This window comes from Echinococcus granulosus (genome assembly GCF_000524195.1).
Source record: "Echinococcus granulosus chromosome Unknown EG_S00055, whole genome shotgun sequence".
In the NCBI taxonomy this organism is placed as follows: Eukaryota; Metazoa; Platyhelminthes; class Cestoda; order Cyclophyllidea; family Taeniidae; genus Echinococcus; species Echinococcus granulosus.
Window position 1 is genome coordinate 386949 of NW_020170435.1, and position 14611 is coordinate 401559.

The following is a 14611-nucleotide window of genomic DNA, read 5'->3' on the forward strand; positions in this document are numbered from 1 at the left end:
AGGAGGAGGAGGAGGAGGAGGAGTGTTCACTGATATCCCTTCTCCAGCCTCGAAGCTTTCATTCCATGCTCTTGGCAGTAGCACTGCACAATCACACGAGAATGGCGAAGGGAGATCTAAGTGCATGACCCTAACCTGGCCACCCTATCCGGATTGACCTTTGCAAGGTGCAGACACCAAAATAAGTCTAGATGTTTGGTTGCAATTTTTCTTTCTATCTTTTCACAAATAATAGGCTCTTCTGACCTCTATTTGGGTAAACATGACTGGCTGATAAATGAGGATGTTCATTCAAACGAAGTCGGTGGATCAGCACCTATACACCACGACTGTCAACTTGAAAGATATTTCGTAGGCTTGACACGGTTTTGTCATCAGCATGGACTGACAGTGGTTGACAAAAAAGGCGCTCTGATTGGCCTCTAGACAAGGGATTTTTCTATTGGTTGGAAAAAACAGAGAAAAACATTTTCTACTTCATTCTCCCTCCATTTGTATTAGTAGCTGAACTTCAAGGTGGAAGAACCATCCGCAAATTTTTCTTCCCTTTTTCTCCTCAAAACAGCGGGATTAAAAAATAGACATTGAAAATGCTTTTTTGCAGCTCTACAAGGAAGGGTGGGATGTAGTTATGGATTCCATTAATGCATAAATTATTCTTTAAGAGTCCCGAAAATAAATTCTCTCGCCTTTATTGCGAAGATTTTATGGCACCTTAAAATATTCAAACAAAGTCACGAATGAGTGGGAGGAAGGCAAATTTTATTGCATTTTTCAGGTGAATTAGGAAGGTAACAAAGTGTAGCAGCCTCTCTTGGGCCGGTGCCCGGGTGAAATCGGGGCGGTAGACCTGACGGGAAGTTCAACTGCCACCTGTAAGGCAGACCCAACCTTGGTAAAATCTCCAGGCTCCATCTTTGGTTGGCATTCCCAGGAATGTTACATTCTGGGGGCAAGAGAAGTGACTCCGCTAGGTTACAGGCTTTCTGTTTTCGGGTACCACCGGAACTTGAGCGTATCCACTCAATTTGGAGCCACCAGAAGCACGACCAGTCAACGGATCACCGCCAAAGACAAAACGAACCTGGCTCTCCCAGGATGGCCAGACCATACTGACCAAACCTTCTGAATCGAAACTCTTTATAAACGCGCCTTGTTAGGGTTTTCCGCCCACATTTATGTAAGTTATTTATCCGCTAATGTAATTCTAAAGGTCAGTGATTATTTCCCCATTAATTCCCATCGGAAGCAAAATTTATTCCGAAAAAAGAAAATGAAAAACTACTGATGATGGTCGATGAGGCGAAGATACATCTTACACCGACTTTTCCCCTCACCTATTCACCCGACCGTAGCAGCCCCCAACCCCTTTGCAAGCTGGGCTAATAAAACGCCTTTATTTTAAAGCACTTTTTGAGGGATGAGATCAACTCAAAAATGACTTTTGCATAAGTCGCAAAAACTTGGTTTTGAAATGACAAAATAATAGTCGAATAATCAAATGCATATCCGCTGTCAAGCTCATTTTTGTTGCCAATATGTATAAATGTGCCTGTGTATGTGAGTGGGTGGGTGAAATGACCACAACTTGGTGTTTGATTATAGCCTGATTAACCAGATGCATTGTGTATGTACGCAATCTAATTGGCTGCTGCAGTCGACCAATTACAATGATCCAAATGATAGTACACGCAAGTGATTGCTCGCACACACAGCGGGAGCGATCGCACGAATTGTTTGAGAGGGCAACTTGCCTCACCCCAAGTCATTGACATCAGCCATGCAACTCTCAACATGAATGTCACTAATAATACCTTATCCTCAGAGCTTCTTCCGCCTCGTCCTTATGCCTACCTCTACGAGGAGCTGCGTATTTACTTCTTGCGATGGTACCTACCAGCCGCTATCATTGTTGGCTGTATGGGGAATCTATTTAGTCTCTTTTTCCTATTTTGCTCAAAGCTCTTCCAATTCAATATGCTGCTCTGGCTTTCCAGCATATGTATTGGTGACTTCTTCATCCTCATGCTAGAAGGGTTGTGGATTTTACTGAAGGCCTGGTTCAAATATGACATTCGTGATCACAATGATTTGATTTGTAAAATTCACAAGGCCGCTTCGAATTATTCTCTCTACTGGTCGGCTTATATGCAATTTGCGCTGTCAGTTCAACGCGCCTATCTGGTCTTCAAGCCGTTGCATGCTCGTATTCGTGGAGGCATCTCCAAGAGACACCTCGTTGCGTGGATTATGATCTCGCTTGTCCTCCTAGCTCCTATTGCTCCCTATATCATTTACTGGCGAGTAATCGACGGGGACTGTGATCCCACGGATACGGATATATACTACCTAACAACCCTCTGTGACCTAATCATATGGGGGATAATTCCACTGCTTGGAATGACAGTGTCTACTGCGGTCATTTGCCTCAATATGGCTAAATTGGGAAATAAATTCAAGAGAGCCCAAGTGGCAACTCCAGAACGATCGCGCAAGTTCTCCGTGTGTACTACACTCGAGATTCCATCGATTTGTCGCAGACGTGGGTTATCCACTCCAACACTAACTCCTGTACGACCCAATTCCACCTCAGACATCCAAATCCTATCGTCGCGTATCATGGATCATCTACAACAAGCAGATATGGTTGAATCACAGATAGAATTCCCCCCCTCTCAATTAAAACAACGACTCAGCGAGCACAGTAGCAGTCGACACAATGCACCAGACAACTTCGGCCATGTAACACGTCTCCTCATCTGTATGAATATTACCTATATGGCTAGCACATTCCCTCTCCTCATATTCCTTATGTTACGTAACTTCAGTGGAGTTCAGGTGGATCCCGATTTTCATCGATTCTGCTATTACCTATTTCGTAGTCTCTGCTTTCTAAATTCCTGTACAAATTGGATTTTCTATTGCCTCGTGGGCAAGTTGTTTCGTGAGGAGGCTAAACACATCCTCCGTATGTGCTGTGGCCTTCAACGCAAGGCGTCATCTCGAGGTCCCAGTAACCAATCAGGAAAGGCGCTAGTAACACCCCTACCGAGGGCACGCACACCCGAGATGAGTCATCAAGCCTCACCGATAGAACGGATTCGATCAATAAGCGCAATCGATATTCAGCGTGTTGCAACTCGGGTGCCCACTCGATAAGAACTTTTTCAATTTTTGTTGATTACTGTGATACTGACAAATAAAAGGAAAGAAACAATGCTGCATTAATTTTTTAGGTTTTGTTTTCGCATTTGTTGGCATATTTTTAAGCCCTTTTTTGCAAGGAAAAAGCAACTCCTTTTAAGTCGGCGGGGGGATTTTATTTTCTCGTTAAATTTCACGGTCTCGGAAATCACTCCGGCTGCATTTTGGAGTCTGCGAGCAAGGAAGAAATAATAAGAGGGTGAAGGTCTCATATCTTAAATAAGGCAAAATAAATAGAGGTTTGGAGATTTCTCTTTCTTGTTGCTGTAATATCTTACAAAAACTGGTAAGGAATATTTGACCATACTTAGGTAATTTGGTAATGAATAATTCGTAAGTATATGCCTAGTTCTTAAGGAATTTTTATATTTATTTGCAGAATTCAAAATTCTACAACAAGTATGCAGCTAGCTGTCACCTGCTGATAACGAACATATGTCACATATTTGTGACGTCAGAGAGGTAGAAAAAGTTGTTATATAGGTAATTAATGGTCAAAAGATTGAAATACTTAAGTATTCGACTAATTTTTTCCTGAAGGAAAGACGCTAACAAGTATGGAGACCAATTGCTACTTAACAAAATGGATTCCCCACGAAAGTGGAGCGGTATCTTCCTCCCTTCCACATCCTAGTCTAACTCAAAACATTTCATCTCAAGGGTTACTTTTGCGATGTTTAGCATAAAAGGCCTTGAGTCGTTCTGCAGGTGAAGGAATCCCCCTTCCTCTCCCTCCTCTAATTTGTCCGCCTAGGGTATTTCTCAAGGGGACTTTTTTCTTGAAAAGCTTCCACCGACATTTAATGCGGAAGATTTCAGCAAATAACAACTCCTAGCGATGAATTACGCCTTCAGTCCATCGTATACCCGACGCTGAAGAGCTATTACCTTCTGCTGATGAGGCGATGGACGTCCTAGAAGTGTGGGGTGAGCAGTGGGTCGTTCGGAGGTCGATTGCTTCACAAACCTTAATTACAAGCCAGTTGAAATAACCGTTTGATTATCTTTGAAACTTATTGTCCTCTGTTTACGTGCAACATGTGACACCTGTTTGCCTAGATTTCGCGACTAATTTCAGGGTAAACAAAGGGCAGTTTTAACCAATTTAACTATAACTAAAAGCTGAAGTTTATGACAGGTTAACTTTTAAAGAAGTACTCGAAAAATTCTCTTTCTTCCTCTGTGAGTAATCAACTATTCTTGCTGTTGTATTTGTCCAGAAATTACTCACTCCTTTGATCATTCCTACCCGTCTAACAGAACTGTCATTAACGGTAATCTGGCCAGCCAAATGGGCAGACGGTGATGGAGTACGGGGTATGGCAACTTCAAACGAAGTCGCAATTACTCCATTAAGGGAATACCGGTGAGTTAAAGCTTGTTAGCACTTGGTTCAGAAAAATCACCAAAACAGTTAAACGCCTGCTCGAACTTCACAGCATTCGAGGCAAAATACGGAATAGCTGATGAACCACCGAAAGAGAGTAAGAACCCAGGCAATTTTATAGTTCCTTCTTTCATTTTACCTGTATTTACAGTGCCCCTCCGCTATCATTTGCAAAGTTATTTCTCTAAAAATGTTTAATTCCAGGAAAGGGAATAGAATGAGATTAAATCCCATTCTAGGCCGAAGTCTACTTATTACGCTAGTAGTAGTATGTGGACATAGCTAGAATTATTATTCACAAGAAGACTTTTTTCATTTTTTCTTTCCATAGTGATATACAGTCAGCAACATATTTTTATAGCCCACTAGTGGTTACCTGATACAACAAGAAACTGAAGAGGTACCCCCATAGATGTCACTCTAAACCTTCTTTTGTAATGCTCCACAGATCCCGCTTCTTTCGATCTTTAAACCAGTAAAATTTTATATTTTTTTGGTTCTGCAGAGCACTTCGGCTCATAGCTGGCAGGAGTACCGAACTTCTAGTTGTGTCTAGAGACGTAAAAAGCCATAAAAAGAGGGCAGAGAGATTTATTGTTGGCTCACAGAATAACCGACAGGCTGCTATAGGCCTTGGCGTACCATTTATCAAAAAAGTACACGGTTAAGGCTTTTTTAGAAAAAAATATTCTGCTATTTTTTCACAAAATAATCATCAATCTGTTTTTGACGGCTAGAGGCATGTTTGAATTAGTGTCAGGTACGAAACATTCCCAAGACTTAGTCAAATGATGCAGACTGTTTTTCTTAAATAAGGGATAATTGGCCTGATCAAAACCAAAACACAGACAAAACTGGTCACGGCAGAAGGCCTAACAATTGTAGTGATGGTGACCTCAAGAAGTACACATGTTCAGATAGCGTGGAATTGTCGGACGGATTAAATGAAATTTTGTGGATGTGGAAGGCGTCATGCAAACTCAGTGACACGACTACGGTGGCGTAGAAACAGCTAGCCTGATACGATGGACAAGTTGAGAATGAAGACCAGCAATCTCTCCGTGAATTAGGTAAACATACATACAAGGTTGTCCGCGTTGGTGGAGTGTTCTCGCCCCTGTCTCTAATGGATATTGTCATGATGGCAAAAGGCTGGTCGAACGGCCAGTAGGTTTATGTTCACAAGGTGCCACAATGTGAGGGTCTATCACTACTGCCTCATTTCGACGAAGCGAGCCTACTTCAACGGTTCACTCGGTACCCCCGTTAATGTAATGTGGTGTTGGCCACAGGTTCTCGTCTCCTTTCTCGCCGTCTTCTCCCAGTCCTTTTCAATCCCTCTCCATTATTTTAAGCTTTTTGAAACCAAGAGGCGAGTCTATTCCCACCTTCCCGACTTTCGAGTCAAGAGGAAGATGAAAGTCACATACCCATTAAATACACACGGACGTACTGAGGTGACACACGTCAACACACAAGCTGCAGCACCAGTAGAAGATCATAAAGTGGGCTGAACCATTTCCTTGTCCATCCAATATTTGATCTAACAAATAACCACTTCATTCTGATGAATAAATGAACTAACCAAAGTCCACGTTTGACGTTTGGCATCTGACATCGTTGACACAATATGGAGGAGGTTTCAATGGCACTTTTCTATTCTATGGTGAGATTTAAGCAAGTCGTATTGTACGTCCATGCCATGAAAGTTATTCACAAAAGAAAGTCGAGAGAAAAAGGAAAAAAATGGGGCCAAATAAAGGGATTAAGTGATCCACAAACTGGGCAGGCGAAGAAATGAGGAGGCTAACGGGAGTTGTTGTGACTAATAAGAACAAACGAATTCCATGCCATTGTCTGTCTACATCTGTTTGCGTGTGTATTATGAAGCACTGGTGGTGGATTCGCCGTCGTCTATCGACACAGCATTGTTTAATTGCTCTACTCAACTCCCTTTCCACTACTTCCACTGTCACCTTCTTGGAGGGTCTACTTGAAAATACGAGTTTTCTCCTGTGGAACATGGTGCTGCGCCTTCTTGTTGGATGTGCTTTAATGCACTGGAAGAGGATGCGGAATGGGGTGTGCGGGCGGAGGAATCCATCCTCTAGAAATGGTGTAAACATTACGGACCAGGTGACGGATCCCCCTTTCCCTCCTTCTCTCCACCTCTATCTCCCTTTGCGCTATTGTTCTTGCTGCTCTGCTTCTCGTGGTCTTCCACCTACTTCTCTCTCTGTGAGGTAGTCGGGAATGTTAGGACTACCTCTACTGCAAGAGACCAATTTCTACGATGGCTTTCTATCACTTCTTTTAGTCACTTGTCAAATATCGACAGCTCATCATGTCCAGATCAATGTCTCATTTGGAGAACATTTCATATGCTGTTCATTACATGGCGAAAAATTTTTCCCCAAAGAGGGTTTCACATCTTCAAGGAGCTAGGCTTTAGTATCCACTACTTCTTGAAGCTTCAGCCATCCATCCAATCGTGTTCCATTCAACCAAAAGAGGCGGAATAAATCGACTTCTTCTTAACCTAAAATATGGGAGGTTACACAAATGTAGACTTGGACAATCCTTTTGCTGTGAGTCTCCACTTCAGCAGTCATCTTGCTGTTGTAGCCGGAAAACCTCCAGTGGTTGAAGGGCCCACATTAATAGCATCAGATGTGGACCAGCCAGCCACTCGAGAGTAGACAGGTGGAATAAATAGATAAGGAATTTGCAAAGCACATGTCGACATTTTTTGTACAATTTCCCCTTCCATCTTGTATTCAAAATTGCAGAATCAGAAAGTAGGACAGAAGGGGGGGAGGAAACAGTGACAGCTGGTTTGAGAAAAGGGAAGGGGGGGGGGAACTGTTATTACACCCCCTGGGAGCGCCATAAAGTGGCCAAAATAATGGGCATTGCCCTGGCAAATGCGATGGTATCGCATTATTGTTGCAATAGCCTCGGTCAGGTAATTGCAGATGAATAAAAATTTCTCCCTTTCAATCGTGTTGCCACCTGCTAAGGTGTACGTTTGCAAACTACTTGTCAAACGTGGCAAATAATTGTCTATTCAGGGGAGGGGTGGGGAGGAGAGACGTGGGGAAAAGGGATATCTATCACCTGGCCCTTATTGGCTGGACCATTTCTGGAGGCCGAATTCTCCCACGGCATTCCACTTACCGCATCTGACAAGAAGCTTCTGCACCTTTTCCAACGTGATAAACTCGTTTGGTCAAGCAGACAAGTCGAAAATCCTATCCATCAGATTAGTTCATCTGACACTCCTAAGAGGTGAGAGTGAAAGTGATTTGTGAGAGAGCTGGGCAGGACAGATGCCAAATGGGCAAGGTCGTGTCGATAGACGGAGGCGAACCCACACCGCATTTGCTACATAATGCATGTATTCATGGAATTCACTTGTCCTTAGTAGTCACAACAGATCTCTTCAGCCATATGTATCAAAAATCACACAGCCATCTCAATTTCTTCGTCTCTCTAGTTTGTAGACCAATTTAATCCTTAATTGCCCCCTTTTTTCTTTCATTTTCACGCAGACTCTCAGATCTCACAACGGGATGGAAAAGTGTCATTGAAACGCCCTCCATATTGTGTCGACGATGTCAGATGTCAAATGTCAGAAGTGGGCTTTGATTTTGAAGTGGTTATTTGTTAGATCAGGCATTGGATGGACAAAGAAGTGATTCAGCCTACTTTATGATCCTTCACTCGTGCTGTAGCTTGTGTTGACGTGTGACACCTCGGTTTGTTCGTGTGTAAGTGATGGATGTGTGACTTTCATCTTCCTCCTAACTCAAATGCCAGGAAGGTAAGAATAGGCTCTCCTATGCATTTCAACAACCCTGAAGTAATGGAGATGGAATGCATGGGACTAGAAGGAGGGTGTGAAGGTTGGGGAAGAGGAGGGGGAAGGGTCTGTTGGAGAAGACCTTTACTTGCCAGCACCACATTAGCACCAACAGGGATGCTGAGTGAGCCATCACGTCGTGACATCATAAGAACATCAACCTGCTGGACATTCGGTTGGCCGATTCCCACTGGAACCAAGATGAAAACATTCAATCAGCGTGGAGATGCTTCTGGTCTTCATTCTCAATTTTTCCATCATATTCGATGTACTTCCATGCCACCCTCATATTGCCCTTATACATCCACAAATTTTCGTTGTATCCTTTCAACAATTCCTTGTCATGTGATTATGTCTACTTCTTCAGACTCCGGCTTCCGCATTTAGCCTTTGTCGCTGTACAAACGGTACTCATGCACGCTTGACATTTAACGTAAAGTAACAAGTTCTACCTTCCTTCTAGTTTTGGTCAGGTAACCTTTCTCCTTCTTAAAATAAGAAGGTGTTCCACTTGGGGATTTCACTATCCGACATGAAATTAAATCCTACGTGTCACTAGCTGTCAAAAGAGGATTGATGGCTTTTTCCTGTGAAAAGAATAGCAAAATGTTTTCTTTGTATTTCAATGGAAGGCATGCCAAGACCTATTGTAGCCATTTGATTGCTCCGTAAGTCGAAATTTAAATCTCTTCTCCCTACTTTTATGGCTTTTTGCGTCCTTTGACACAACTTAGAGTACGATTGTTCTGGCAGTGGTAGGCAGAAATGCTTCACAAAACCAGAAATCTGGATTTACTTCTTAAAATATTAAAAGGAGTGGGATCTGGAGCGAATCATAGAGGAAGTCTTAAGGTGGTATTCAGGGAGGCACTTTGGTGCTTCGAAACGCATCACTGATTTCGTTGTTAAGATATGAAGGAATAAAGAAAAAAAGGCTTCTAGCTAATAAATGCCACGAAATGTAGGTGAAGTAGAGGATGATCTTACAGTGACCTTGTCTTTCTAAGCAATTTGCTTTGTAAAACGGCGTGACATTCACTAATTCTAGCCAAATCCACGTACTACTACTCAGGTAATAAGTAGACTTCTGACCATGTTATGAATTATCGTCATCCCAGTTTCGCACTCAGGATTAATTACATTTGAAAGGAAATTGATACTATAATGGACTAAGAGGAAGCGCTCCAGACAATGCTTAAATAAAGGAGAGAGCTATTAGGTTACCTGAATTATCAGTCGCTTTCGGGGTTTCATAAGCCATTCTGCTTGTTAACTCGAATAACCCAAACATGTTTTGTTTTTTCCCACGCTGTGGGGTTCGAGCGGGTGGATTTAACCACTTTGGTGACTTATCTGAGCCAAATGATAAAAGCCTTCACCTCATTGTTATTCCTTTGATATTGTAATCGCCAATTCGTTTGAAGTTGCCATAACCTATACCACATCACCGTCTGGCCATTTGGCCTGCCAAATTGTGCTTGATGACAGTTTATTAAAACGATTAGGATTGATCAAAGGGGTGACCATTTTTAGCATTGTAGAAGTAGTGATTTGATTACTGAGAAAAATAAAATATTTCGTGTGGTATTTGCCAAAGCGCCTAAGTGGAGACTTTAAATCCATTCGGAGGCATGGATTTTAAACCACTGGTAGATGTGTATCAGTCTTCAAAATCATAGAGCTTCTAAAAAGAAAACAGGGCTGATGAATAGGCGTCCCTTCCCTCTACGTTTCCAAGAAGTGAACGAGTTATCTTGCATTCGACAATACGTATGGATTCGGTGAGTGTTTCTTCACCTTCTCGTATTCAACACAAAGACACGACAAATTACTGTTAAAAGTGACATTAGTGGCCCATTTTTACAACACGATAGTCATCGGAATTGAAAGAGGTAGAGGGTAGGTTAAAAGGCTTGAGTAGCTCTCCTGACTAAGATGTTTAAAATAGACAACTGCCGGAGCGCAGCTCTACCTTTTTCTTTTTAAGTAGCATGTGCCATCCCCGCCTTATGGTCATGAATTTAGCTCCACGGGCTCAATTCGAGTCAATCAGTCCTTTTGTACAATTGTAACGAAATTAGAGCTCTACTTCTGATTTCCGAAAAGGGAGAACCCTGAAGATGATTTAGTGATTTTACTTATTTAAGTAGTATGTCAGGGTTGTCAAGATTAGGTTGTTTCACTCACAACCTTTCTGTTTCCAGTTTGTCAATTAGTCAGCACTTTTCTACACTTTCGATAGAGTTATATCCAGACGTATGATATCTGTCGGAGGAGAAATGCACAACCATCCGTTACTTTCCATTGGATTGGTTTCGTCCCTCAACATAACGTACTTCCCCACTTTGATAATACTGAATGATGGAGCGTTCTCTTTCTCAGTCCATTGCTCCCGAGTCATATGATCACCCTTCCCCGTCTGCTGTCATAATCCCTCCGATGTCGAGAACTGGGGTCAAACATGGGCTTTCTGATCATGGAAAGAAAACATTGGGTCCTCGTGTCAATGACTCATACCCCAAATCCCTATTTGATCCACGAAGTGTACTGGAGGGACATCCAATATCCTATACCAATTGCCCACAGCCACCACACTCCTTGTCAAGTTGTTATTCGCAAGAAATCTGTCTCCTGTTCTAATGCTCTATTCCTACTGTCCTCACCCCTAGTCGGTTATTTAAACGCCGTTTTTCTACTGTATAAGCAATAGAGTTTTGTTTATTTACACCACTTAGACATGAGGGTGGCAGTTATTCTGGTCCATCACAGTCCATGGCCGTGAAAAATGGGGGGTTTCAGTGACCGTTTTTTTCAGCTTCCTTCCAGCGGGTTATGTGCATAACCCAGTGAATGGTTCGCCGAAACCCTCCACCATCATTTCGAGGTCTATCAGGACTTAAATGCCCCTCTCAGGCTGATTAGTTACTTAAACAAATGCTATACTATCCCACAGAAATACATTAAAAAGAAGATCAAGAGTAAGGAAAAAAAATTAATTAGTAACACCAAGACAGCGCCCTTGTTCGGTGTCGGTAAAGGGAAGGGGACGAAGTTAATGACACCCGTGACCCTGAAAACATAAAATGACTGATAAAGACAAAAAAAAAATGAACTACAAAATTAATTAAATCAACTTCTTTTTCTTCATTCGATAACAAGACAAAAATTCTTTCCATTTACTTCACGGATGCCATAAACATAATCATCCAGCATCTCAAGTGTCCATAAAAAAGTTGATTTGCTACTCTCCGGACTTGGAGGCCCAAGTAATGGACGCAAACACTTAGAAGAGGGTGAGAACTTTGGACTATGGGAGAGCTAGGGTAGAAATAAACTACACTGGCTTTAAGACCTCACGAAGGTAACACACCTTGCTAAAAATTGGTGTCTCAAACGGACAGTATTTTTCCTCTAATCATAGTGCATGAGGGACATAAAAAACGATTCCTTTTACCGCCTTTTCCAATTGTGGAATAGACATTTTTTAAGGCTACGCGATGTCTGTCTATTCTCAACACAAGTTGGGGTGGATTGCTAACCCGCCCAATTGAAGAGACAGCGTCGTGACTGCAGCATGGGCTGACTTGTTTGTCCCACTCAGGCTGTGTAATTTAGCAATTGTGGCAGCCGTCAGCATGCTGTCAGCCTCTTTGTGTGTTTACCAAACATGAGCATCACGTGTTTGGTGATAAGAGCACCGGCAACACACTGTAGACTGAATGCAAATTTTGACGAGGTCATAGACGTCTCCACCCAATTGCCAAGATGGCATCTGATGTCTGGAGACCGGATGGTTACGCCTTTCCGACCAACCCAAAACACTCTAGACGTTTTCAGAGGCTGCCATCCACCACCAAATTTTCCTAGCCTACCTATTAAAGGTGACAACGGATATGTTACATTGTCACTGTAGCCATGGCCACTGCCTGACAGTAGTGATGCGGTGAGAATGACTAAAATGGGTACCCACTAATGGCAGGGGGATTTAACCAGGAGAATACATCCAATGCAGGGTACAAATGTCTGACAGACAGTCTGTATTTGACACAGAATTTCCAGCTCAGCGCGCCGGCTGATGTGTTTCAAGTTTGTCTACTCAATTTTCAAAATTACAAGGGAAGGTGGGGGGAACAAAGTGTACTACCCAAGATTATATCTGGATGTCCATAAGCTTATGAAGGACACGGTTTTCATAACAACAGCAACTTTCTAGCCTTTTATGTCTACATCACCTCAAGAAGGGAATATCGCGATGGAGGCCCAATAATTGCGTGTCACATGTATCAAGGGAACAGACGACAAGAAAACTGTCAATTCATTCGTGATTATTTACGGGGATTACAAAACCGGGTGGAGGGGAGGTGGAAAGGCGAGAAGAAGGGAAACGTGGCAAGCATTTTTGATTAGTTGTTGGTGGGCTAAATGGCTTTTGGACTTTTGTACTATGGTGCTTGTCAAAGGAACAAATATGGCATTGGTCATAGGACCATGCCACCCAACACTCACTCATACCGCCCACCCAGGCTTTAAAGCTACGCACCATCCCCTCTCTTCTTCATTTGATGTTCATTCTTCTGGAGACCAAATGCCGGTTTTGGCCAAAATCTCCAAATGATTGACCTAAAACTACATAACTTGAGAGTGTGAAAGGAAAACTACTTCTTTACCTTCAGACGGACGTAGTTGCAGAAATCTCATGGCACCTATTGTAAAACCGACTTGTGGGAGGAGACCACAAGGGCTAGATAGTTTGATCTTATGGACAACTGCTCACTAAACCATTTTTTAGAAGTTTCTGGAGATTTCTTTCCCACACAACCAATGGCCAAACATTCCGGAATATCTAAAACTTGTATTTGGGTTCTCCCTATTTTGATTGGTTGGCGCTAAGGTCAAGATCAATGAATCTACCAATCAATTCACAGTCTTTGTGTTCCCAGATAACTCATGCAGTTCGGTGATAATGACCTCCCTTTTGGAAGGTTTGTCTCTTTGTTTACACAGATTAGGAATTTTACAGGATTTGTAAACTTGCACACATATACATATCACAGATTTTAAGATGCCAAGACACTTGAAAGACTCTGCCTAAACATACCAAAGACCACGGAAACGTATCTTCATTTAAACACCTGATCTTTGAATGAAAATATTTAAAGCAATTTACTCCCCACTATCCGGACCATTTACAGAACCCGTTGGCATTTGGTTGGATCAGTGGTGTGGAGAAGTGCCAAATACCACTTCATAAGAGGCGAACAAGGGAAAAAAGGGACATCGACCTTGACTGGGGCAAAAGTAATGCGGTATCAGGTGGTAAACGAGGTAGTTGATGGTATTTGCCTTTCACTTCTCCAAGGCGGTGCAACTACCATGCGTCAGTCCAGTCCAGATAGGGCAGGTCTTGCGTACGCAGAACAGCAGGATTATGAACTAGTAGCTAAGGGAAGAATTCAGCGGTGGGACGTGAAGCCGCACAACAGCCAAACTTATCGAAGACGTCCAATGATGCTGGTGGCGGTATGGTGCCTCCCAGATGGCGGCCATTGAAATCTTCAACCAGTGCGAAAAATTATGGATCGTGAAGGTCCCATCACTGCATAACCACCTGTCGCTGTAGATGCAGCAGTCCGCTTTTGATAGGCCCAGTCGGTTACTCTGGGATTGTTCAGCCCCGCTGAACCTAACTTAAAAGGCAAATTTATTTGAAGAGCCGGTTTTTCCTCCGGAAGAATGAGGGGGGAGAGGAGAAGGGGGCGCAACCGCATAAAGCCCTTGCTTGACTTCATTAAACACAAAATTTTCCTCACTTTTACTAACTGCTTGAAACAACTTCTCTATTTATTTTAAACTTATTTGTTTTTATGATTTTTGGATAAAGTAGACTTCAACCAGTCTATTCAATAGGTCTATCAACCTTTCGATCTGTGTAATTTTACAACCACAAGAAGAGCATTTATATCCACTTTCGCCATTTCGTAACTTATGGATATGTTTATTTTACAGCAACTGGAGCGTATAGAGAGACAGAGCAGGAAAGCAAAAAAGGGAGGGAGAATGAGAGTTTGATTAAAATGTCTGACTGCTGGCAGTTATACTGCTTCTGCGACTAATTGCCGACTCGCGTGATGCTTTAAAATGCAAGGCAAAGGAAGGCT

At 42.6% G+C, this 14611-nt stretch overlaps 2 protein-coding genes across 2 annotated transcripts; one reads left to right on the plus strand and one right to left on the minus strand. All coding sequences in view use genetic code 11, as the record gives it.

Annotated features, from left to right (window-relative positions):
• Window positions 1-1794: 1794 nt before the first annotated feature.
• On the plus strand, window positions 1795-3159 carry EGR_06357 (rhodopsin-like orphan GPCR; the record flags this gene model as incomplete). The annotated part of the gene is made up of 1 exon (XM_024495606.1): window positions 1795-3159. One exon carries the CDS (start codon window positions 1795-1797, stop codon window positions 3157-3159), a length of 1365 nt encoding a protein of 454 aa, XP_024350004.1.
• A 10734-nt stretch (window positions 3160-13893) lies between these two features.
• Window positions 13894-14221, minus strand: EGR_06358 (hypothetical protein; the record flags this gene model as incomplete). Its single annotated transcript, XM_024495607.1, has 2 exons — window positions 13894-14006; window positions 14062-14221. 2 exons carry the CDS (start codon window positions 14219-14221, stop codon window positions 13894-13896), a joined length of 273 nt encoding a protein of 90 aa, XP_024350005.1.
• Between the last annotated feature and the right edge of the window lie 390 nt (window positions 14222-14611).